General features: G+C 45.7%; 1 protein-coding gene and 1 long non-coding RNA gene across 2 annotated transcripts in view; one reads left to right on the plus strand and one right to left on the minus strand.

The window, feature by feature from the left end:
• The window catches only part of LOC135368811 (uncharacterized), a 342,797-nt gene that overhangs the window by 26,859 nt on the left and 288,952 nt on the right, over positions 1-26,986 (minus strand). The gene's annotated exons all lie outside the window — the stretch shown is intronic.
• On the plus strand, positions 863-25,689 carry LOC135369096 (uncharacterized). Its single transcript, XM_064602759.1, has 5 exons — positions 863-961; positions 10,165-10,626; positions 17,218-17,471; positions 19,185-19,415; positions 24,544-25,689. The coding sequence occupies exons 1-5, from the start codon at positions 863-865 to the stop codon at positions 24,761-24,763; spliced, it is 1,266 nt and encodes a 421-aa protein (XP_064458829.1). The 3' UTR covers positions 24,764-25,689.

Here is a 26,986-nt window from a genome sequence, read left to right on the forward strand (position 1 = left end):
TCTCTCATGGAAACCGCTTTGCAACGGGTGGATCAACGCCAGTTCGACATGGCCAAAATTCTGGGGCCATGGTCGGACCCCTCACATCAGATGCAAGGCCTACGAGTTGTGCTGGCGAGGAACTCAGCAACTGGACTAATGGACCTAACAGGACACCTTTCCATCATCATCCCTTTCTCATCCTTTCAACAAGAGCAATGGCGCAGTGTACCGCCATAACGGCGGTGAATGACCCACCACGTCATCATCCCATTAGTGTGTGTGTGTGTCTAAATGAATTTTTCGTAAGGCTATTTGACGTGCCACCTTTTTGGGCATGGTCTGCATACATTTAAGTTCCATGTAACCTCCCGGATAGCAATCATCAAACTATTGGCGAATTCCGCTGGTCGTTTTAGTGCAGAAAAAGTTGCACTGGTGCGAGTGTGCATGTTTCACTGGTCGTTCCAGTGCTATGTGCGCTGTGTCTCGACGGGAGGTACCCTGGGTACCCAGGTAACCTGGGAGGTACCCGGGTTCGAATCCCGGTGCCGGCTGTGCTGTCTGGGGTTTTTCCTGGGTTTTCCTCAGACGCTTTCAGACATATATCGGCACAGTTCCCTTAGAAGTCGGCCCAGGACGCACATTCTCCCAGGGCGTGAGTCGTGACGTTGCCCACATACGTGAGGCCGACAACGGTAAGCCCTATCACCACCACCACCATCTCGATGGTCGTCTCAGTGTGACCCACACTGACGATTGTAACAGCGGTGCAGTTTTCGCCACGCCGTGAATATCGGTGGTGATAACCGGAACACGGCGCTCATTTCCGTCACCCACCCTCCTTTCACTAGCATTCCGAACTTCCGAGCGGTAGACAAAGATGGCTGCCGCGGAATCGTCCGAGTCTCTGCAGGTGTTCGACGATGAACTGTGGACACTCGCACCGCCTGTCATGTTCGGCTGGGCGAACCGGTGGCAGGTGGCACAGACACGATTTTGCTACACCGAGCCTACACCAGCACGTGTTTACGTGCCTTGCCCATTGCTCAGGCTTGCCTATATCATGGACTATACACCAGCACGCTGCACTAAGCTACACTAAAACGACCAGCGGAATTCGCCATATGTTTTCGGGATCGATAGTGGAATGCAGTTTCAGCTCGAGCTGCGTAAGAACAGCAGCTATATGGGAAGGAAAAACAAGCGTTTCTTCTTTTTTTTTCTGTCCATTGCATTCCACAAAAAAAAAACGGAATGGCATCCACTTTCGAGGACTTCGTGTGGGACCCCGCACAAGCAGATGAGCTTTGAATGGGAGCACTCCCACAGGGCTCAAACTGGCTACTTCGTCGCGAGAATGTATAGGATCATAGAGCTTCGTAACAACGCCTAGCGCGCCATCGTGAACACTTGCGCTTTCCCGTACACAACGAAAAGAACGACATCTTCTCTGCGAGAATAGGTCTCTCCTCGAAAACTTCCGGCGCAAGGATAAAAAAAAGAAACTCGGCTAGATAACTTCCGTGGGCGAGTCAGGCTGAGACCTATATGTTCGATCGCAGGAACAACACAAGGGCATAAAAAAGCACACGTGGCTAAATTGTGCACTTATCCAGCTGCAGGATGATATAAAGCGGTCTCGTGCGAAAGGCATCGAGCTCCGACGAGCTGCTAGTAAGCGGGACATCAACCGAAGAGAAACCCCAATCGGGTTATATATTATGTTTCGATATTGTGTTACATATGCGTTTGAAACATGTTTTGATATTTTTTTTTACTCCTTGTTAGCGCCGCGAAGCAACTGTAGCTATGAGCGGCGTACAGATGTGGACAGATGGAGAGAGGACAGCAGGAAGGGGTGAGGGACAGGGGGTATGACACATATGTTTTGGTTATGTGATACGTACGAGGTCTGTCCCAAAAGCAATGATAATCATTAAAAATACTTTTATTTAGAAGAAAAAAAAACTACAATTAGACTGAATCATCTTCAAAGTGAGTTCCTGGGGATTGAGCACTGTTATTCCAGCAAAGCTGTCATTCTTCGTAGTAGTAGAGGAAGTTTTCGTGTGAGAGGCTGCCTATAGAGCCCTCGGCGCATCTGAGTATAGTAATAAATTTAATAACTAAATTTATAAAATAAATAATAAATTTTCTGTTTGTTCGAAGTCTAGCACAGTATCTGTCCTCTCCCCTGTCTGCCCTCGTTTGAAGTGCTAGTTTACCTCGATGCTGACTACAGTCGGCAGGAGAAATACTGCGGCGCCACCATGCGGAAGCAGAGTGAGCATAATGGATTAAATTATCTGGCGTAGGGAGACAGCGTGAAGTAATATTTTGAATTCTGAGGAACTAGATTTCTTTAAGACGAGAGACGTTTTCAATAGTGCCAAAGTGGTGTCCCTTCAGGCGACTTTTGATTTTGGGGAACACAAAAAGTCGCACTGCGCCATGCCAGAGTTAAGTGTAAGGTTGGGATCCCGGGATTTCGGCATAATTTCGTATCCCGAAATCCCGGGATTTCGGGATAACGACTTTCGGCTTCCTGGGCAACGAATATGCGGTAGTACGAGTGAAAAGGGAAGAACGATGTCTTACTGACTTTTGGTTTCAAGCGGCCCTCCCCTAAAGTATTATTTGCAACCCGAAACCCAACCAACCTCATCGTCCACGACACATGACAAAGACGTTACCTGCAGACGTATGAGAACCACGCGGGCTACAGCCAAGAACAGTCCTCCACTTACATTAAAACTCCTACAAAATCGTGAGGCTTCCGATCCATATGGCCACACAAAGTATTGCAGAATATATCTCTCTCTCTCTTCAGCGTTTATCCTTTTTGTTTATTTAATCCCCATGAATACGTATGTTTGAAAGTGAGAAGAAAAAACTGACACAGCATCTTGGGAAAACTAGATTGGAATGCCCCAGACCAGAACACAATTATTACTGTGGATGACTAAAAACCACCCCTGTCCCCAGAATACATCAGCGGAAGATCCGAAAAACGTCATTACTTTTAGCAGACGCTTTGGTATACAGGGTGTCCCAGAAAACTACGCCACCTAGAATCATGCGGTCAACGGCATTTCTTCTTACTAGGTTTTTGCCACCTCCTGATGTGAATATCATGTAACCTAAGTTTTATTATGTAAATTTTTGCGAACCGAACTAGGGAACAAGAACAAGAACAACAATAAATGAAGAAGCGATGATGCCATGGGATGCTTCCCCGTGGTAGCCACAGGACCCTACCCCACTTCACAGTGGTTAATATGAGAGGATGAATTATGGTGAGAGTGAAGCGACGACAGGTCGGAGTTATAGAGCTCTTCGAGGAGTCCAGTGGCTTGCATGAAAACAAAAAGGGAGCGAAGAGCCCGGCACTGATGCGCAGGCGAGCTCCATGGGCCAAGTATGCTCTTCGTGCCCCGAAAAGCATGATATTCGGCTATTTTTTTTCCCCGATGGGATAGCTCCTCAATATCCCTGTTCAATTATCCTGAATTTGAGTAAATTCCCCACGCTCTTCACAATGCTGGGGTAAAAAAGTGACCTTTACTTGGCAAATTTCCCTAGTTCGCGTGTGAACGCCGGGTACTTCTACGCCAACTTGAACTCCTCGACCATAGACCATTCAGCCTGTCCAAGCGTGGTAGCGGACGAGAAGAGACGCATTCCACCGTAAAGTCGATATTCCTGCACGGTGCGAAAGCTCAATATAATACGCGGCGAAACTTGGTGAGCATGCACTGTTTTTTTTTTCTTCTGATTGCTTGTTTGGTTGTTTGTGTGTGTTTTCTTCCACTAGAATGTTCCACGGGAATGACAGGAAACGCGCACGGTATCGCAATATCTATAGTATGATGGATGTGCAACAACAGCAGATAAACTGACGACGATGATAAGAAGATGAACGTGGCTCCAACCAAGGTTAGCTCAGAACAGAGGGTCCCGACGTTTCGGAGCTAACTTGGCTCCTTCTTCAGGGGTGACGGTGGCCAGGGTGCAGCAGGCTTGATACCCGAGGGTTCATTGTTTTGGAGCTCACGTGACGTAGTGCGTTGACGTATATGCTTGGTAAAGTCCCCAAGGACCGGTTCAGGTTTCCAGGGGTCGACTGGATATGCCATGACTAAACTACGGGCCTTCTCGCGAAAATCTCAAATGAAAGAGTCTCGCGTCGCCAGTGTTGCAAGCGCATTACTATCCTCTACGTGAGACGCATCAGCGAAGCCTTGGCACATGTGCACGCCAAGGAAGGGACAAGCGTGGCCCACAAACCTGCGTCAACGCTCGGACACCTGATACCGCGGCCGAAAGATCGCCCCCTAAAGAGAAAGCACAAGGTCTTATCTACATAATTCCGTGTTCTGAGTGCCAGGCATCGTACATTGGGGAAACAAAGAACTTCAACCAAAGACTACAACAACACAAAAACGACGTTCGCAAGTGTGACCTGGATCGCAGCGCGCTTGCTGAGCACTGCCAAGTGGACTACGTCATCGATTTTCACAGTGCCCAGCTTATGGACTTTGAGTGATTTCGCGAGAAGGCTCCTAGTTGAGTCATCGCAAGTCGGCCCCTGGAATCCTGAACCGGTCCTTGGTGACTTTACCAACCATATACGTCAACGCACTGCGTCACGTGAAATCCAAAACAACGAATCGTCGGGTATAAAGTCTGCTGCACCCTGGCCATCGTCACCCCTGAAGGAGGAGTCAACTTGGCTCCGAAACGTCGGGACCCTCTGGTCTGAGCCAACCTTGGTTGGAGCCATGTTTCATCCTCTTATGCCTTACCCTACCAGGCACAGTCGTGCCGACGGAAAAACGTTGATGCTCGAAGGGTATTTAGAGACGAGCCTCTCTCCTGTGGACTCCCGAGCCTTGGACATCGCGAAACTGTTAGGTCCTCCGTTGTCCGACAAGGCGCTGACGGCACTTGAAGATGTTCTACATACAATCGGGTTTATGGACATTCTCTGGCTCGCTGAATGTGTGCTGTGTGTGTCCGTGGTGTGTCCCCAGCGATTCCGACATTTTACACTCACTTCGTCGAAACCTTTGAGCTACATGCTGAACTTCTTCATCATCTCTGTTCATAATCTCTCATCTGTTTGTACTTTCTGTGTGTAAGCGTACTGGGGCAGCCGGTTCGACTTCGTCGAAACTCACATCCCAATTCTTTTTTTTTTTTTTATCACATCACCATCACCGGTTTCGTTTTCCCCACGACTGACTTTAACATTTGCTGGTTTGTCTACTGTACTTGATGTGTAGCTTCTTTGTATTTATGTGTATTTATGTTAATCTTTGTATTTTTGAATATTCGGTGCACCATTTCCCAGATCTTCGGATTGTTTATGGGCACCTTATCAAAAATAAATTATTGTTGTTATTATTATTATTATCGGTTCTTGACGCCGAAGGCCGCTTATTTGAATTGATGACAAAGCAACCTCCCCATTACGCTGCAGAACAATTGCAGAACAATTAAATTTCAGAACAGTTTCATTCGAATTGAAGAACAATTAAATTTCAGAACCGTTACATTGCATCACGTTCGTTCGCTTTCGTATTTTCGTTTTACCGCACACGTTTGAGATTTGACATTATTCGCACGAGAAAGGATGAAATGCTGCATGGCATACAGGGATGAGGAAACGACGTGTTATTCATACAGCCGCCAGAACACAAATACGAAACCTGCAAGGTGCACGCTTCAGTACATATGGGGAGTACGATGATCCTAACAACACACAAAGATATCGAGCATCAGCATTACCCTCGTAAACGTTACACGCCGAAAACATTTTCTGCTATTCCAACGGTTCCGGAGAATCCCCGGAACATATCGTCCTTTTACGCAGATCAGGGCCCGGATTCACAGAAAGCCCGCACGGCGGAATATGTCGTAACTCGGTCATACCAGGAAGCTTCGGCGAAGTCTATAGATTCACGGAGGGCGCGCGTCGCAAAATCCTCGCAACTTACGGCGGAATCCTGCGAGAGCTCCCGGAACGGTCATCCGACGAAAGATGGTGGCGTATTTCGCAGCGGTGGATTTGGAGACGGCAAACAAACACTCCGTAATGAGCGCCAACGCACCAATCCCTTCGACAATGCATTGCACTTTGCCACAGACCCTTCGGGACCATCCCGGTAGCGTCAACGGCGTACTTTTTTGCTCGATAACCTTCCACAAATGCTTCAATTTTGCGCTCCGTAAAGTCGGGTCGCAGGGAGTTTCCAAGCTAAGACATCCCCAAAAATCTTGTAGCACACCTCCAAATTGTCCGCAAGAAAGGTTTTAAAAAGCCAGAAAAGCTGCAAATATGGGTGCCCCCCCCCCCCCCCACACACACACAGAACCCCGTGCAATCACAGGCGAAAGGCGAAACGCGTACGAACTCGCCTCGCCATGGCGTCATGGTGCCAGGGCGTCCATTATGGCTACCGAAAGACCCAGAGCGCGTGTAGTAGCAGCACAATTAAGGGACGGACGACTTCTTGTAACGGGACGACCACTATTATGATTGGAGATTTTTCGTCATCGTTACCAGAGTGAATACGTAGTCTCGCACCCGTTGGCTGTTTCTCTCCGACTTGCACGTGACAGGAAGTGACCCACTCTCCCTTCTTCGGGAAAAAGGGGTACCCTCTCCACAACGATAGCTTTGCGAATCCCGCTTACGACGCCGTCGTACGCGCGTCGCATGCCGCGAAGTCTTTAGGCGCATTTTATCGACCCCAGGAGTGGTTGTCACTCTGCGGACGCTCTGACACTGTGACTGCATTCTGGATGACAGTTTCAATTTTCTAAATGCTCTAGAGACGAAGCAGACACGCTTTAAGAAATGCGACACGACGTGAAACCGGCGGGAAAGAGACCCAGACTTTGTCAGCGTTCGACATGTCTGCAATTGGAGTGAATGCGACGATGAAGTATTCCCACGCATTCTCTGATCGCTGCCCTCAGTCTGATAGACCCGGGCAGTTATTGAACGCGCGGGACATTCATTTGATACCTTAACTTGATCCATTCTGTGTCGATCGGGAATAGCAGACGACAGTTCTGTTGCCTCGCCTGTTACGCAGCGCATGTACTACGTACCATGTACAGCTCCCGCCAGTCTTAATAAGAACACTGGAAAAAAATCGGTCTCCTTTCCGAGCACGATAACAGACACCCTGGGGGCACTCGGGGAATGTTAAGTGAACACAATCCCTGCGTTAATTAACTAACGTAATAATTTTGTGCAATTAAGATTTCCTGATGGCCCCAAAGGTTCTGTAATAGCGCTCGCGAAGAGACCATAATTTTTGCCAGTGTTATTATTAAGGCTGACGTGAGCTGTACCAGGGATGGGCATATATACATTTTTTTTAGTATTGAAGTATTAATAATACAAAATACTTTCATTATGAGTATTTAAATACAAACTATAAATACAATATTTAAATAGCATAACTACTACCATAAATACAGTGAGGAAGATGTCATCTGTAATTATAGAAACAACGATGATCAGAACAACAAATCAGCAAGGAACAATAAAATTTATTTGTTAGATCATCATGGCCGTTTTAATATTAGGAGTTTCTCGAAGACTGCACCTTCTGTATCGGCCGTAGAATCAGATTCGCAAATGAGAACACCTCTCCAAAGGTAGCGATGAAGAAAGCTTATATTAAATTTGACGAAGAGGTTGACGAAGCTTTTAGGTTGACGAAGAGGCCTCGTACAACAGGGTATAGTCGCGTAGTCCCGACCGTTGTCCGCAACAGCAGTGAAAAACTGGCCATCTAACAACTCCTGAGGCAGCTCACGCGACTCCACGAGACTGTCCCTCCTCTCCACACTGTTAAAACAGAACTTCACCACATAGCACGCTCCTAGCCAACCATCATTCCGAATGATATCATTCTGTGCAATGATTTGTTGAAAATGAGAGGAGGCGCCTATCTGGGACAGATTATCTTGTCCCAGATAGGCGCCTCCCCCCTGTTTTGAACAAATCATGACACAGAATGATATCATTCGGTATGATGGTTGGTTAGGAGCGTGCTATGTGGTGAAGTTCTGTTTTAACAGTGCAGGGTACAGAGTCGCACACACTCCCGCTTTGCGGCCAATATCCGCCCCTCCTGTGGTTCCCACACCCCCTACAATGCCTCGCAAAGAACCTTCCTGGACATACACTGAGGTTCCGGGCGAACTATGCTTAACCGGTGTCAAGAAGAAAACTCAGCTTTCCGACACGGTTGTCCAACGCCTCGCTTTGGACGACTCGAGACGACGATTTATTATTTACAATAATAAATACCCAAAATTGGTATTTAAGTTATATATACGTTTTTCGACTCTGCATTTAAAGATCAAACATAAAAACATACATTTTCATTAAATACATTTTCAGTATTATTTTAATTACAATGTATTTAAATACTGCCTTTCCCTGCCATGTAACCTGTTCATTTCGATGGTTCGATGAAATCCAAAACTAGCTTCCTCGTAAGTAAGCTCACAGAAAACTGGTTCTGGCTATTAGTATACTACTCATCAAACCCAAAACGACCTACTAATCAGTCCGGCTCACTTCGCAAAAGCGTTCGGCGGTGGTGACAAAAAAAAGACGCGTCGTTATTGTGCTGTCCTTTTCGTTTCTCATTTCACAAAATTTTGGCACTGAGTCATGCCACAAAGATAATTGCTGATAGCAATAATGCGCACGATAGACTCCAGCTTACGAGATTTATAACGACCGCATTATCTACCCGCACATACCAATGTCATCTCTGCAAACACAGTTGACTTGCAATGATTTTTAACCCCGGGAAAATGATATCCATACCAATTATCGGCGGAAGCTAATCTTTTCCTCTTTTTTTTTATTATAATAAACACATCCCCCCCCCCAATTATCGGAAAATGTGCACATTCACCATATTGATTAAAAGGTTATTCTCCACCATGTTCTTATATATATATTTATGCAGCTTGTATTATTTTACTTCAATGTTGCCTTTCGGTACGTGATCTGGTACTGACATTCGATGTGTCTTAATTTTCACATCGCCCGGGACTTCAAGAACCCATCCTGCTCAGTGCACAGCGTAGAATTATCTGTGACGAAGTCTACTGAAATAACAGATAGTTAGAAAAACAGTGAGAGTTTTGAATGATAGATATTTCGGGAACAGGCTTCACTATGCCATTATGGCTACAGAGGTATTTGGGTATTCCAACACATATATAAGGCCATAAGTTCATAAGGCCGTCGTGGTGACACTCTGTCTCGGTTTAAACTTCTAAATGGTAAGGTTTGCTGTTCAAGTTTGCTTCCCATGACGTGTTCTGTGTGCCGTTCCAGTAGATTGCATTTTGCTGTCTTACCCATTTGTTCTACAGCTTATCATGCCTGCGCAGGTGCTACATAATATTGACACGTTGTTTTGTTTTCTTTGTTCTTTTCTTTTTTCGCGCTGACAATTTTACTGACTATAAGAGCTTCAAAAGTGTGTATAGCAATATTTTGCTTTCTGTCGCCTACTTCTTAAACCTTAAACCTCCTACCCGCTTTTAGTCTACCAGTCAGTCTACTTCAAACAGCAACAGATTCACCCTGGAGCGCTCGTTTAGATGACTCCTGTTTAACTTCTGCACTAGGGTGCACAGCTCAAAAGGCTGTAACTTAATAGCTGTTGGGAGGCACCAGTGAAAAGTTTCTGACGTACAGGGTTCGATCGGGCTCACCATTACGAAATTTCATGCAAGGTTCTGACGTTGCGGTTTCCTTTCGGTTTAAATCAATTAAACTAATCTAGCTTGAGCTAATCTAATTAATACTATTAATTACATACAATTAATTACAGTCCTGCTATTAATTACATCCAATTAAAGGCCACCAGCCTAAATTCTACTCCCGAAACCTTGCGGACCTCCCAAGAGGAGAGGGCCCCCTGACTTTTTTTTTTGTTTTCTTCTAATCTTTCGTCACTCAATAGAGAGTTTTAGCAAACCGTTGATAACGTAGCTTGCGTCGAACCCTATCAACCGGAACCAATCAGTGGATAAGATTCTGAGTCACACACGACTGCGATTGGCCCCGATAGGCACGATAGCCTTACCAACGGTGTGCTAAAGCCGCCTAATGACTCCCGCTTTCCCGTACAGGTGTTAGTCCTGCTCATCGCCACTAGGACGCATCATCAAGTTGAGTCGCAACTCTTTGGGGCACCATCGTACTACAACCCTTTTTCCCTCTTCCCTCCGCCTTTCCTGAACACGCCAAGACCGGCCGCTAACGACCGGGTGATCACGCAAAGTGTGCCGACATTACGTCGGCCAAGTGCCAGCGAGGAAACAGCGCCGAAGCAGAAGCGTCCGGGTAAGCAGAGACGCAGGAGGATACGCCCGAAACCATCACAGAGTCCGGTCGTAGTGGAACCTCCGGGAATGATCAAAGAGACACGCATGCCGTCCCCGGAACAAGCATCGACCGGAGTGTCGCGGCTACAAAACCACAACATGCACGGAAACGCGTCCGTCATTGGGCGGTCAACAGTTGAGCCACATGGTCCACTCATCTCACACCGGCTGGAGGAGGAGAAAGAAAAAAACCTCCAGCTGTATCAAGTAAGTATAAAGTAAGCCAGTAAAGATGACAGACAGACTTGTACACGTTACTGAAGAAAAAAAAGGGGGGAACTAAATGCAGTTACTTATTTTATATATAAAAAAACGGAGAGAACTGAACACGTTGCTCGCTGCCAAAAACAAAGGGGGAAGGAAAGAACTACAAAACGAAATAAATGAGTTCCCGTCACTTGTACACTCTTAACGATGAACTTCACCGCATAGCACGCTCCTAGCCGACCATAATCTCGAATGATTTCGTTATCTGCCCTGATTTGTTGAAAACGGGAGGCGTACGCCTTTTCTGTGACACTTATGCTGTTCATAATTGTCACAAAAAAGGCGTACGCCTCCCGTTTTCAGCGAATCACGGCAGATAACGGTATCATTAGAGATTATGGTTGGCTAGGAGCGTGCTTTGCGGTGAAGTTCATTTTTAAGAGTGTAGGTGACGAGTTACTCTTGCATTACGATGGAATTACTCGGAGACAAGGCGTAAGCTCGACATGCGCCTTGTTCTGGCAAGCATTTAATGTTAAAGTGCCTCTAAGCAATAACTGTTGTTGGAAACGAGCATCAGTTACGTTGGTACTTTATCTCGTGATAAGCGTCCGCCGCCACATGGAGTGTCTGCATACTTCACAATGTCTTCATATTGAAACGGACCCAAACACGAAAAAATAAAAATGAAAAAGAAGAAGAAGAAAATTCGAAAATAGTGAATATCGAACTTGCCAGCAGAGCGCTTGAGAGGTAGTGTAGTAGCAGAATTTCTTTTTCTTTTTTCTGTTATTTCGGGGGGCGGGGAAATTATATTAGGAGTAACAGAACACGTCGGGGGACGAGTTCAATTTCTCCTCTCTCTTTTTTTCTTACAAACAAACAAACGAAAAAACAACAACAAGCAACTTGGGGTGACGAGTTAGCAATTTTTGCAACAATAATACGAACAACAATAACGGATAAACCGTGAGTATAACATGGGGTGATTCACAGCTGGAGAGCAGTATAGCCTAGCCCTAATGCCTAATGGCCTAAATGGCCTAAATAGCCTAATGGTATGTGCGTACCATTAAATAAGAGATACGAGAATGAAGTTAAATGTACAAGTCGTTCAATATGATCAATAGTCGATCCTGACGTTGCACGCCTGAAAGTGGCCGACTAGGGCAACCAGGTCCACCATCACTACCATCATCGCCACCTTTACGAGCGGTCCTCTGTTGGCTAGGGTAGACCTCGATATTACCGGTTGCGAAATCCCCGATCCCGAAATTCACGTTCTCGAAACGAGGAATATCAAGGAGAATGCTGGAGAACTTCATAAGATGATATGTCGTTTTTAAAAAAACACGACATCGTTATTTAACCACTCAAACTGGCGGGTTTTCGATGTCTATCCAAGTCGAGCGAGTAGCGAACGACAGTCACATTTCAACAGCCGTTAGGCTTAGCATAGCGGACAACGATAGAGCAGAAGTTTATTATAAGGTTATCAGGGCAAAGTTCGGTGTTTGCATTTGGATGTCCAGGTTAGTCTAAGTTCGCCGTTGGCAGTTTCCTGAGCGTGACAGTGCCTTTTAGAACCACATAACGGTTATTTACTGTCGCGTATTTTGCATCGGGGATTTCGATCACTTTATTTCGAGGTACATCCGTTGGCGGAGCTACGCCGAACAAAAGCAAGATCAAGAAAAAACGAAAGAAGCGCAAATGTTCATTGGGACACAGAGTATGACACTGAAAGCGCCTGGAGCAAACCGGCATAGACACCAGAAACTCGATGTAGATTACAAGACCTCGACGGTGTTGCACAAGGTTCTGACATGGGCCCATAATTGCAGTCAGGTTGAATGTCTGCCTGCTATAGCAGTATTCAATTGGGCACATAGTAGCCGCAACATACGTGACGTGTCATATGACGCCACCACGTAACTGCCAGACTGTTACAAGGTAAAGAGTTACGTACACTCTGAATGTGGGTTATCATGATTTCTGACTGTGTTGATGGGTTTATCTATTCCTGACCCTTGTATAATTTGATGGATGAGGATGCTATGGATATATGTGCGTGTATACCTGGTGCGTCTACTGCACGGGCCATAGGCTCCTGCGAATATTGCTGTAGACTGCAGTTTTTCTTCTGGTCTGCAGAACAATTTTAAACTTTTGAAATTAACATTTGAAAGCGACAAATTTGTAGAGCAAACCACCGTGTAGGTCCGTCAGTGGCTTTATGGGACAACGTGGCCTGCCACATGACATAACCACGTGACTGCCAGACTGAGTTTGTGGTACGATGGAATTGTGTAACCACCACAGTAACGATGCAAACTAATTGAACGATTTCTCAGCGCGTTAAAACGGTTTGAACAAACATTTAATAGCATTTCAGGAAGGTTTTGGACAAACCTTTACCGGCAACGACGGCCCTCTAAACGAAGATTCAAACGCGTTTGCCAAAATGGCAAAAGATGAAGCCAATTGACATTAACATTTTAACCTTCAATTGAATTTGTATCACATTAAACACATTACATCAAAACTTCGTCTTGGGCTTACTCGACTTGTCGCAGTATGAGAATTTACTTGTAAAAATTACTTTCAAACAATGTTAAAGGCGTCATTTCAATATAATTTCCTTTCAAATATATCATTCGTAAATGAGGTATTATTTCAGTTTCAAACGTAGACGAGCTCAGTGAATCCGGTTACCTCGGCAGAGAGGCGTTCGATCGAAGGTGGACCCTTAATAGAAGCCCAGTTGACAGATCGCCGCACGACAAGCTCGACTGATGGTGCTTGGGGCATGTCTATGTTTGCGTTTTCGATCAATTGGGTTGAAGTCTGTTCTCGTACAAGTGCGTGCCATAAATATAGCTCCACTTTTGCCAGAAGCAAATTTTAATCTTTCAAGTATCTCATAAGGCCGGAGTTTCAGCAAGCCCGTCGACACAGGGCATTATACGCGACGCCGGAAGTTGCCGGCAGGACTATATATAGGGTTCCGCGTCATTCGGTTTTTATTTTTGGGCGGATTCGGCGTATGTTTTTCGGTGTTTTTCCTTGCATGTACATGGTTTACCCGATAGTTATCGGCGAACAGAAATCACAATGTAATTCCTGCACGACGTTCATTCAACATGGCATTGTTCATGAAGGAATAACCGAGAGACACGGGACACGAAGACAAGCACAAGAGTTCTCAGACACAGTAATGATTTAATAACACCGAACCTCCTAAATACCTAACAACTCCCGGAGGGGAGGGACAAAGGATGGCCTATTTACACTGTTCCCACGTTGCGTTATTGCCACCGTCTCTTTCAAAAGTCTTTTCCACTTATCCCTTTCCCTAGACACAACCACGGTTTCGCTGAAAATGGGCTCACAGTTGCTGCATTGCCGGAGATGCTCAACTAGCTCGCTGGAGATATGGCTCTTTTTTAAGTTGAGCTGGTGTTCTCGAAGGCGGTCATTAAAACAACGTCCAGTCTGCCCCACATAACAAAAACCACAACTTAAGGGAATAGAATAAACAACAGCACATGTGCATGGTACAATCGCAGACTTATGCTTTACAGTGCAACCTTTTGGCACGACATTGAATGGAGTCAATCTACTCAACCTGAAGGCATTAGAAAAAAACACTTTCAACCCAAAATCCCTCGCAACAGATAAAATGTTATGGGAGATAGAATGATAATACGGTATGACAACTAATTTGTCGGAAGATGAATTGGCATTTTCATTGGTGGTGTCTGGTCTAAGATGAAGCTTGCGTAGGAGAATAAGAGCCCTGGAAGCAATCAACTGCATGTCATAACCTGCTTAAACAAGTCTGTTAACCTGCCGTCAGATACTCGACGAAACACAATGAAGACAACTTTTTGAAGAAGCAGCATTTAGAAGACTTGAAATGATCCCAAACTTAACTAACTTGGAATGTGAACTAGAACATGGGAGGATGGGTTTGTTAGCATCGTTACCATATTGCCAGCATAGACCATAATGAGACACAAATGTAAGGTCAAGGTTAGGTTAGTTAGTCTGGTAGTAGTAGTTAGTAGGTAGTTAGGTCAGTTAGTCTGCGCCCTATCTCTTTTATCGATGGCATTGTTCGCTGCCGTGGCGTCTTACGGCTAAATGAAAAAGTACACGGACATTCTTCACGTCCATCATATTTCGGTATGGTTTCCGGACCTGCATCAACAACTTGCTGGGCATGTGCAGCAATTTATTTCTTCCATCGTTCCTGGAATGTTCCTCAGGATTTGGTGCTTTCCGATTAACACCGAATGAGAGAAAATTTATCCGGCGTATGTTTTTCGGTGTTTTTCGATTAAAACCGAAAGCGCGGAAGCATATAACGAACAAACGAACCGTATATGGACCGGAGTATAGTGAGCACCAAAACGCGGTGAAATTATGCTCAAAACTGAGGGCGCAACCACACATGGAGAAGAAATTCGATCGGGAATGCTTTAAAAAAGGACTGCAAAGCGAAGATGCTGCAAGCGACACGGCGAGCGCTAGACAAGCACAAAAAAAGGAAAAAGAAACGAAGATGGCGGCGTCTCGCACCCAAGATCGTTATGTAAGATGAGGTTTCAGTCCTTCCGGTGCGTTTTGCACAAAGTGTTCGGCCCACATCCAAGTTTGCACTGCATAATGATAGGGACCCCTTCCCTCCATGCCCTTTTCTATTTCCTGTGCTCCTTACTCGCGCCGTCAACATTTTCCTTCGGGGCATGTTTCGTCCTTATCGGAAGGATAACTGAAGGACAACGCATGCGTTGTGAACGAATGTCCTTCCACGTGTACCCGCAAAAAAAAAAAAAAAAAAAAAAAAAAGAACTTCAATTTCGCGTGTGCGGGTTTTGAGGTACTCCAAAAACAACGATGAAAGAATAGGTCATTTACAATGCACTACCACGCGCAACACTCCACATAATACTCCATGAAGTACTTGCGAGTTGAGCACGTGAGAAGAATTTTTGGGGATTGTATGTGTGTGGGGGGAGGGGGAGAATTTATATTAGGACTAGCAGGAAAAGTCGGGAGACGAGTTCAGTTTCTCCTCTTTTTTTCTCTCTCTCTTACTTGCAATCAAACAAACAAACTCCATGACGTCATAGCATTCGGTTGCTATGTCCTGTCTTTTCGTCATCAATTTTTTCATCATGTCTTTTCATGTTCTCCTAACCTAGGGAACACCCCGCAGCTCACACTCTTAGAGATGAACTTCACCGCATAGCACGCTCCTATCCAACCATTATCTCGATTGATATCGTTATCTTCCCTGACTTGTTGAAAACGGGAGGCGCACGCCCTTTCTGTGACACTTATGCTGTACATAATTACCACAGAAAAGGCGTACGCCTACCGCCCAGGCAGCCTAATGTACTGATAGTCGAGTGCAATGTGTGTGGACGGTATGTGTCTTATCAATGTCCCTTAGTTTCACGGGTCTGTTCAAGGCCTTCCACCTACCCGTCCACCCACATTTCAACAACAACAATAAATATATCATGACTATACACTCTAAAAACCGAACTTCATCGCATAGCACGCTCGGCGCCAACCATTGCCACGTATGGTAGGGTTTTCGCTCCTGATTCGAAGACAGAGGGGGGCGTACGCCTTTTTGTGTCAATTTGGATATATGATAATTGACACAAAAAGGCGTACGCCTCCCTCTCTCCTCGAATCAGAGGCGAGAATCCTATCACTCGTCGCAATGGTTGGCGCAGGACGTGCTATGCGGTGAAGTTCAGTTTTTAGAGTGTACGGCCTGGGGCCTGGCCTCGACTTTCAGAATAGAATAGAATAGAATAGAATAGAATAAAAATAGAAAGAAAAAAATGGAAACGTAGGTCGCGCCGGTGCGACCAGCTGTTCCAGGACAGTACATTGGCAGGACTTTCAGTACACTGGGCTGCCTGGGCGTTTTCAACAAATCAGGGAAGATAACGGTATCATTCGAAACGATGATTGACTGGGAGCGTGCGGTGAAGTTCATTTCTAAGAGTGCATCCACCACAAGATATAATAGAGAGTTTGAGTACATCGTACGCAAAGGCGATAGCGTACGTAACAGATAGCGTTGGTGTGTTCTGCGTACTGTCCGAAGCTCTCTTTCTGTTATGAGAGTGCGCAGAACCATCAACGCTGTCCCTTACATACGCAAGCGCGATAGCGTAACAATGCACTAAACTCACTAATACGTAGCATACGAGAGGATGACGATTACTGCGTAGCAGACGATGGTATCGTCAGCTACGTGAGCAGTATACGTCACTCCCGATATACTTGCGCCGTGCGAATGCTCAACGTAAGGGGAGGGATTTTTTTTCTAACAAAGAAAAAAAAAGAGGAAAGGTCAGCCAAACGGGTCAGCCAGAGAGTCAGCCAAAAGGTCGGGAGCAGTCTTTTGTTACTTTTTCTTCCACTAGAAGATCCCGTGTGGTTGTCGTTCGTGTGACCACGCAGTCAGATGAAACGGATGGGCAAAGAAACGAGAAAAGTGTGACGGTGCCTTATTGGAATTACCAAGCAGTGCTAACTTTTTTTTTCTCTCCTCCCGATTAGGTTCACCAATGGATGAGTCAACTGCAGTCAAACGAAGAGAAACGTGAGGAAGACAAACAGCACGACGCCCGCCCTGGTGTCAGCGAATCCGCGTCTTACAGCGTTTACCAAAGCCCTCCAATACTATCGATCCCTTTATCGCAAGGTGCCAGCCACGCTGGGGAAGACTTCGAAGCTCCAGCCGGGACCTTCTCTCCCCCACCGTGTGCAAAACACAACGGCTACTATTGCCCCTACACTGAAGACTACCCAGTGTGAGTGTCGACGTCATTTGATTTGTTGTTTCTGTACGCTTATCATGTGCGCATCTGAGCGAATACGTGCAACGACCACGGATAATTTGCTTATATGCAAGGAAGCTGTTCTGCTTGCATGTATGCTGCGATCAAGTATACGCGAACAGCGAACCTAGATTAGATTAGAAGCTAAAAGAACAATATGGACATGTCAGTCCCGATTAGGTCGGGTATGGCGCTATACGCCTGTATACTTGCAGACTGGAAAAAATACACCGACTGACACTAAGAAAAGGGCTGTTCGAATAGCGAGAACAGCGAGCGTTGTGAAATCGCAGACACAGGAATCCTGACTAGAGGTCGCATGATACATAAATAAGGGCAACATAAATATGGACACATAAATGAGCCCTCACACACACAAAAAAAAAAAAGAACCAGTGAGCAAGACACAATTTTGTAGAGATCAGTCTGAATAAATCTCGTGACGTAATGGAAGGGGAAGGGGAGGTAACCAACTTGGGTTTTCTAATGCGAACAGCACCAATGAAACCATGGCCGCACTTGTGGAGCCACAATCTCCATATTAAAATATATATATATATCAATTTCAGTACAATATCGATGTGAGCCTAGCAGCGACCCTATGGTGGAGCCTACTCGAGTAACTACGTCGTGTACACCGAACGCCGATGCAACCAAAATAAGAATACGGCATAATGAGTGACGCAGACGCGTACCACTTTCAAGACCTTTATACAACTGGAGGGCGCTTCGTGGGTAATCGTTATTGAATTCTGAAAAAAAAAGTACACAGAATAACATTCAGAAGCTAGTTGGAGTGCAGACATCCACAGGAGCATTTTATGTAGATGAAGACAATTTAACAGACGGCCGTCTGCGCCGGAAACGGCTGAGAGGCTCCAAGAAGTTCGAGGAAACGCATAAAGACCTGGCCATGTACGTTTTTAATGGTATTGCCCGCATAAAGAGCTCTATGCATTCGTTGCCACTTCAAGAATAATATCCCCACCTCCAACAGAGTGACGAAATGAAATCTCTCCATGTTCCTAACTTTCAATAGAATGTGAAAAGCCGCGAAAGCAGTGTAAGGAATTTGATGTTTCTCAAGCAACAGAGAGAGAGAGAGAGAGACAGAGTGAGTGAGTGAAACTAAGGAAAAAAATATGGAGAAATTTGATCCTGAGAGAACTGATGTTCTGAGGCTGGAACAACATAGAAGGGACAATCACAAACAAGGCCTCAAGTTGCCTAAGAAATTAACGATCGTAAATTTGATCCATCTACCTGAACCACTGCTGCTCCACCTAGCTTCAAGGGCAACTTCTGAATTTCCGCTTATGATTTAGTAAAAATTAGTCAAAACTATTTAGTTTTCTCTCTTGACCTTTGGGGGTATCTCGAATGAATAAATAAACAAAATAAAATAAAACATAAGAGTGGAAGAGAAGGCAGAGCAAGAAAAAGGAGAATAAAGCTTTCGTGAACAACATGAAGGACGCAATTGGCACAGGAGCTATCAGATAGATACGTTTCGTCTGGACTTGGGTCGCGGTGCAAATTGCATCGGCTACCATATAAGACGCCCATCCGTGGAAAGAAGCGGGTCTGTCTTATGGGAGAGGATCTCGAAAACCGAAACAAGCCGAACGAGTAGATGAGTACTGTATATCGCTTCTTTAACGTCAGCACGCGGCTCTGCAATTTCAGGGAAACCGTAACCCAAGTAACGAGGTACTTAAAGTGGCCATTGGAGAAGCTGTTTAAAGACCTGCGACATCTACGGAGTGCGACCCCAATATCTACGGACGGCGGAGCACTGGTCTGCGACTCACTCACGCACGCTATACGACCGGGTTGGGTGAAGAACACGGATGGACGGTGGCTCGTCGCGCTTAACACGGAAGAGTACGAGCAACACGTCACTGAAGTGCATTGCAGGTTAGACTCTTGTACATATTGAGCAGGAGATCGAAGTGAGTTCGCGATGCGAAGCGTATTGACTGAATGGTCGGCTAAACAAAACTGCGCTCTAGAGAAACCTCAAACAACCTGATTATTCAGGTATACAGTAATCGAAAAGCGTGAATTGTCAGCCTACTCAGCGATATGGGATGGATCTCTTGTCCTAACCTTTGCAAAATTTTCACGATTTCAATTCTAGAGCCGCAAAAGCCACTACACGTGCTTTCTGTGCAACCCGGGGGGGGGGGGATGATATATTTATTGGATGAAAAGGAATTTAAAAAAAAAACAGGGGAAAGGTCAGCCAAACGGGACGTCGGCTTGCTATTCCGCAAAGAAAGAAAATAAATGAAAGAAGAATAAAATCAATAAAAAGTAAAGAAATTAATTAGGAAATAAAGGATAAACTAACGAAGGGTGAAAGAAGGATGAGATAGATTAAAGACAAAGATGACAAAAAAAGATGAGTAACAAACGGTGAAAGAGTGACGAGATGACTTTAAAAGGAACCCGTGTTGCAGCGGAATGCATTTCTTCTGACAGCGTATCACAGTTCTATCACTGTATTGTGTAATCAGGCCGTTGAACACTGTGGAGACGCTTGGCTGCTCACCCATCACAACAAAGCGCCAGCGCGGTCTGGAGAAACTCTGGAGTGTCAGTAATCTTTCGAAGGTACAATAACAGTCTACCAATCCACTTCATTTTACGCTGTACTTCCGATCTCTTTCAGTAAGGTGTCTGAGCTCTTTCAATAAGGCGGGAGCACTATACGGTTGGCTTTGCAGGTCTGTCAAGACTAGTGTGTGGCCATTGAACTATTTAATTAGCGTTCCACTGCATTTCATCCGCCACTAGCTGTTTCAGCACCTCCGATTGTTTCTTTTGTGGACATCTGTCGCACATCTCGGAACCGTGTGGGGAAAACATATTGATCTGCCTCTTCCTCAACGCGCGTGGGTTCCTTATATTGCACAGCGGGCAGCACAGGTTCGACGCAAAATGAAACTCCGCAGAATCCTCGCCGCTGTAACTCGGAGAGCGCACTTCTATTTCGTTTAGAAATCTATATAGCGAACAATTCTTTACCTTATGCTCATTTCCGCTAGCGATAAAAATACATCCCGCTTACAATACTGTTCAGCGATGCGAGTTGCGTTTGAGTTTGATAATAGAAAAAAAAACGAAAAAAACAAACCCCGGAATATATTGAATTCGTCACGTGACAAATTCTGCAACTCCCACAACGGAAATGAAATGAATGAAAGGAAAAAGAAAACTGAAGAAATGAAAAGCTGTGATGATGAAGTTTCATTTCGTTTCGTTTCTTGCGCCTAAAAAGCTTTACATCAGAAGGCTTTACATCAGAGGAGTGGGGGCGAGGGCTGCACAAAAACTAAACTTTGCATAGACTAACAACGTAATCCTTATTAAGAATCCTTATATTTTCTTCTTTATCTTTTTCTTTTCTTCTCTTCTTTGTCTTCCCCTTTCCTCTTTTCCTTTTGTTCCCCCATTTCCCTTGTTTTTTTAATAGCAAGCCGACCTCCCTCTGGCTGACCTTTCCTTTCTTTTTTTTTAATAAATATATCCCCCCCCTCCTTATTAAGAGCACAAGCGATATGATGAGGCACGCAGCATTCGATTCTATAGGAACGGGTTCGTCGAAGAAACATCCAGCAAATATACAGCTTAACCAAACACTGGCTACAGCTTAAATAGATAAACGTTTAACTATAGCCTCTATTCTTTAGCAGATGGATGCCGTTGTATAGACGGGTGATACTGGTTTTGACGTCCATCATGCTCAAAATAAAGTGGAATAATTTATTCCGAATGCGCTCCAAGTTTTCAATTAAGTACTTTTGATTGGGGCTGCATACGCGAGATGCGTATTCCAATTTCGGCCGTACTAGATACTCCCACGCAATTTGCTAAATTGCACGGTTATGATGTTAGCCGGCGGTGATCGAAACGAAAACAACGCTAGACGGTTCAGGTGTATACATAAACATGCATTGGTTGCGAACACGCTTAATGAGGTTTGGTCACTGGATAGGCACTTCGGGGAAAGACCGCAAATCTTCGCTGAATAACTTTCACTATAAGACTGTGTAGAGCTGCATCACCCCAAATATATGGTAACGCGATGTTCGAAAATTTCGTAACAAGCTCGGTTGTCTTCTGTTCCGCAAGGTCTCACATTACCACCACAAAGGACAAAGTACATGAACATGCAGTATCCTATTATAATCGGGCTTATGTTGCGGCAGTATATCGCCTGCCTTCTAACGAAGGGCCGTGAAAGGTGGGCACTGCGTGGAACGGCATGTATACGGAGTTGTAACATAGGCGGAAGTTTTACCTCGATGCGATGTTTTGAAGCCTAGCTCATTGTCAATTCAGCACGCTCTGTACAGCTTCACAACAGGTTCTTGAAGAGCGCGCAGCGCCACTCCGGCAGCCGCGGTGCAGGTTGTGAGTTGTAGGGGAAAACATGTGTATTCTTTAGTTTTCCTATCGTATCAGTCGTCGTCGCATTCCTGGTGTACAGGTTGAGACAAAAGTTTACGGAACGCGCGAGCGACGTACTTTTTCTTCGGAGTGACACCCTACACTCTTAAAAATGAACTTCACCACATAGCACGCTACTAGCCAACCATCATCCCTGGTGATATCGTTCCCTTCCTTGATTTGTTGAAAACGGGAGGCGTACGCCTTTTTGTGACACTTATGCAGAAATGTTAATTGTCACAAAAAGGCGTACGCCTCCCGTTTTCCACAAATCATGTGAGAGAACGATGTCACTCGGGATGATGGTTGGCTTGGGGCGTGCTATGTGGTGAAGTTCATTTTTAAGAGTGTAGCGGCTGGAGGAAGCGGCTGAGTTCACTGTTTCGAAGGCTTGGAAGGGCGCACCGTTAGGCGACACACAGAGCTTGGCTGTGCCTGGGAAGTGCAAAGAAGCCAAGAATGATAAGGTTATCGCTTCTGATTCGAAGAGGGAGGGGTGCGTACTCCTTTTTGTGGCAATTTTCATATATCCAAATTGTCACTGAGAGGCGTATACGCCCACCTGTCTCTTCGAACCAGACGCGATAACCATATGATTCGCGGCAATGGTTAGAGCACAGCGTGCTATGCGGGTGAAGATCTGTTTTTAGAGTGCAGGGCGTCACACCGAAGAAAAAGTGCGTCGCTTTCGTGTTCCGTAAACTTTTGTCCCAGCCTGTACGCGCCGACACTGTCGTTTTACACCGCAGTTCCCGGCACGCCCCGCAACGGCGCGCGCGCTGCTCCCTGCACTGGTTCAACTGGTCGTTTTCCTGCAGGAAAAATTGCATCGGCTCGAGTGTGCAAGTCACGGGGCCGCTTCAATCCAACGTGCATCGAGTTTCATTGGTCCTTCCGTTCGCTCTTCGTTCCTTTCTAGGCTGAACCCACACCGGTACATTACAGAACGCTGCACGAAAACGACCATCTGAATTCGCAATCTGAACAGAACGGCACCGCATAGCACGTTGGCGTGGTTGCGCGCAACATGCTACGCGGTGAGGTTCTGTTCTGAGAGTGTGGAACTTTTTTAAATGGTCAATTGTGGCACGCACCGCTTTCACTGTCCAATCATACTCTCCGGGCTTTTCGCCGGCCATAAGGGAACAATTTTCTGAACTGTCCCCAACGCTCGACTAGCTGGAAGCTACAAGAACATTCCTCATTTCTGAGTCTCCTTGTTTTTCACTTTTTCCTTTTCTTTGCTCTTTCCGTATCCCTTATTCCTTCTCTCTCTCTCTCTATCTCTGTCATAAACATTTTCCGTTTCACGATAGTTCGTCGTCTTTCCGATACCACTTTCACCATCAGAGCGTCTGCCCGTCCTTGTATGCCAATGCGATATATGCACACTGATATCTCAGCCACCAGTTGCAACAACTGCTCCGTCCCTTTGGCGACAATGGGTGACGACAGTTCGTGAATATTCTTCGCTTAGGCGGTTCGCGCAATGGTATTATGGGCGCCAACGAGAAGGGGCTCAGTGACCCGTGACTCGACTCGAAGGGGCGAACCGTTTGCTCAGAAATGATTGTCGTAACATCGTAATATCATCCTTCTTCACGGCGGGAACATGTGAGTCATACTATATACAGCCTATCCCAATGCAAGGGTTCTCTAAAAGCCGAACTTCACCGCAAAGCACACTATGCACCAACAATATTGCCACGAATTATAGGGTTATCGCATCTTATTCGAAGAGAGAGCGGGGCATACGCTTTTTTGTATCAATCATATATCCAAATTGACACAAAAAGGCGTACGCCCCCTCCATCTTCGAGGCAGAAGTGAGAACCCTAGCATTCGTGGCAATGGTTGGCGCAGGGCGTGCTATGCGGTGAAGTTGCCTAACTGGCAAACTCCGACGAGCAGAGAATCGATCATACACTTTAAAAACAGCTTCACTGCAAAGCACGCTGTGCGCCAACCATTGCCATGAATGATAGGGTTATCGCTTCCGATTCGAGGAGAGAAGGGGGCGTACGTCTTTTTGTGGCAATTTGGGTATACGGTAACTGACAGAAAAAGGCGTACGCCTCCCTCTCTCCTCGAATCAAAAGCGATAACCCCATGAGTCGCGGCAAGGATTGGTGCACTACGTGCTATGCGGTGAAGTTCTGTTTTTAGAGTGCAGTGTTCTGTCATAAACAATATCTCGTCAACAACAATACCCGCGCGTACAAGTTTCACAGGACAGCGTGAACGTATTCTACGAGAATGTATTCTATAGGGAACCTATACCTTATTCTATTCCCGTATTCCATTCTATTCCGTAGAATGTGCCGTATTCCCGCATACTATTGTATTCCAGATAACGCATTCAACGTCAATCTGTCATTCCTATCCAGCGGCGCACCGTTCAGTAACAAGTTTGCCTAACTCAAAGTTTGTTTGCTTGTTTGCTTTCGTCTACAAGCATGACGACGTTGTGAATTGTTGCTAACAGTTGAGTTGACATGTTTGAGAGTACGCGTTGCTGACGTTTAGAAACATTTCTTATTGGAGTTGGACGGACTAAAACTAATACGGACATTTCTTATTCCTCCCGCAGGTATACTACAGCACCGTGCAATTTCATACCTCCTTGTTACCACGCCCTCTGCCAACAAAGGTTCAACATTCAAACGCTGCTCGTGATCGATCCCATCAACCCACACCAGGGCCCATTCCTGTCAAAGTGTTTGTTTCCGTCGTGCTGCGTCTGTCGCGTGGGTGTTGCGACGACGTCAACCTTCGAGCATACAAAATCTGCCTTCCATCAGGATCTCTGACGTTGGCGAAAGACTGGCTTAATGCAACGCGTGCCTAATCTCGGGCTCGCATATCATATTCATAATATACGCTTTATTTGCGTCAACGGGTAATTACAAAGCAGCCGAAAGGCTCATTCGCACAACGGCGACACTTCTACCGCAGCACAGAGGGATTCCAATCCTTTCTTTGTCAATGAAAACGATGTTGTGCTGACAGCAGATGCCGCCCTTTTGTCATGTGGATAAGTCAGCGGAAAGTGAGCGCTCGGTGGTGCGGCGTTTTAGTTCCGTGCGTATAGTTTTAGAGGCATAGAAAAGGTCATGTTTTAATCAGGGATCGAAACCGTTATGTTTTCCGATTCGGTTCGCGTTCGGGTTTATGCTTATTGGTTCGCTTCGGGTCCGGCTCCACAAAATATCGTTTAAAACGGTTCGAACCGGCCTTCACTCATGGTATACATCCTGCTGAGGAACTGGTCGTTATTTTCACAGCCGAAAATGAAAGCTTGGGGTTTTCTGGACGACAAAAATCGCGTACAAGGAATGCCTACAACTGCAAAAAGGACGATCTCAAAACTAACACAACTGAACGAAAGCAATAGCCGCGAGGAGGAAATAATTAATAATTGGGTGTTTACGTCGCGAGACAACTGAGGCGAGGAGGAAATACCTCGCGCACTTGCGATTGCAGTGTTGTTTCGTTCAACTTGGGATTTCTTGTGCAACGCGACTCAATCCGTTGTGTAAATAGTTTCGATATCTCACAACGCACATTACGTCTGAACCTTTTCTCGAACAGGTAACCGCTTAAACCTATTTCGGTTCAGTTCCGGTTCCGATCCCTGTAACACGCCAATCGAAACAGCACAACATCTTGGCCTAACATTGCGTGGATATTGGCCCACACTCCTAAAAATTAACTTCGCCTCATGGCACGCTCCTAGCCAACCGTCATCTCAAATGATATCGTTATCTTCCCTGATTTGTTGAAAACGGGGGGCGTACGCCAATTCTGTGACAATTATGACCGGCATCAGTGTCACAGAAAAGGCGTACGCCTCCCGTTTTCAACAAATCAGGGCAGACAACGATAGCGTTCGAGACGATGATTGGCTAGGAGCGTGCTATGCGGTGAAGTTCATTTTTAAGAGTGCAGCGTTGAAGCAGTATTGCCGATATCTAGCCAATATTTCGCCAATATAGTGTGCAGCTTGGGAGAGAACTGTTTTACCTACTACAAAACAACGGGACACGCGTTATCGTCAAGAAGATCCCGTACCGTGTGTCCCTTGTACTTCTTTCTTTCTTTTTTCTTACGAGCCATCACACGCGACAAAATAGCGCGCACGTCAGCTTAGTGCGATTCCGAGTAGAAATTTTCATTCCCTTCTCCTGCAAAGTAAGCCTAAAATAGCCTGATCGATTTCCGGGCAATAGACAGCCCCGTCTTATTTGTGCTTTAGCGGCGTTAAGGAGCAGTTAGCGAGGATTTTCCGACAGCAGTTTGTGCCTGCGTAGACTTTCCACTGTTCCTATACTCCGGCTCAAGCGTTCATTCCCGCCAACATGATTGGGTCTTTCTCATTATTTTACATAACTATCCATTACCTCTCCAATTAGGAGAACCGGAGCAGCCGTCCCTGTTCGAGAGCTCCACACAATCGATTTTATTTTGTGTTCCTCCAAGTCAAATCGGACCAACACGTTTTATGTCGCTCAAAGGACAAGAAATAAATATCGTGAAAAAAAAAAACAGTTTTCTCTTTTCACACTCTCTCTTTACATTTTTCGGAAAACGTTTCTTTAACCCGACACCCAACAACTGCTACCCGCTACCCCACCCCGAGTTAATGATAATTGACACGGATGTAGAGGAGCTATCCCATTGGGGAAAAAAAAAGCCGAACATGATGCATCTTGGAGCGCCCAGAGCCTTGCGCTCGACCACTCTTTGCGCGTCCTCGCTCACAGTCAGACGCCAGGAGGTTGCTAAACCCAGCCCACATAGGGTGGAAAAAAATGTGAATTCTTGAAATGTGGAGACAGAAGGCATAATCTCAGAGGAAGCCGGAATGCGATAAGCCATGCCTGTCGTATCTTTTCAACCATCCTTGTGTTGGCCGGGTTTAGCAACGTCCTTTCGTCGGACTGCGAGCGAGGGCGCGCAAAATGTGGTCGACAGCAATGCTCTGGGCGCTCCGAAACGCATGATGTTCGGCTATTTTTTCTGATCGGATAGCT

The sequence above is a fragment of the Ornithodoros turicata genome, chromosome 9 (genome assembly GCF_037126465.1).
Source record: "Ornithodoros turicata isolate Travis chromosome 9, ASM3712646v1, whole genome shotgun sequence".
Classification (NCBI taxonomy): domain Eukaryota; kingdom Metazoa; phylum Arthropoda; class Arachnida; order Ixodida; family Argasidae; genus Ornithodoros; species Ornithodoros turicata.

Coding starts and splice junctions, on each gene's coding strand:
- LOC135369096 (XM_064602759.1), top strand. CDS start 863: ATGGCTGCCGCGGAATCGTCCGAGTCTCTGCAGGTGTTCGACGATGAA. Junction 17,472..19,184: donor TACACTGAAGACTACCCAGT/GTGAGTGTCGAC, acceptor CTGCAATTTCAG/GGAAACCGTAACCCAAGTAA. Junction 19,416..24,543: donor GTCACTGAAGTGCATTGCAG/GTTAGACTCTTG, acceptor TTCCTCCCGCAG/GTATACTACAGCACCGTGCA.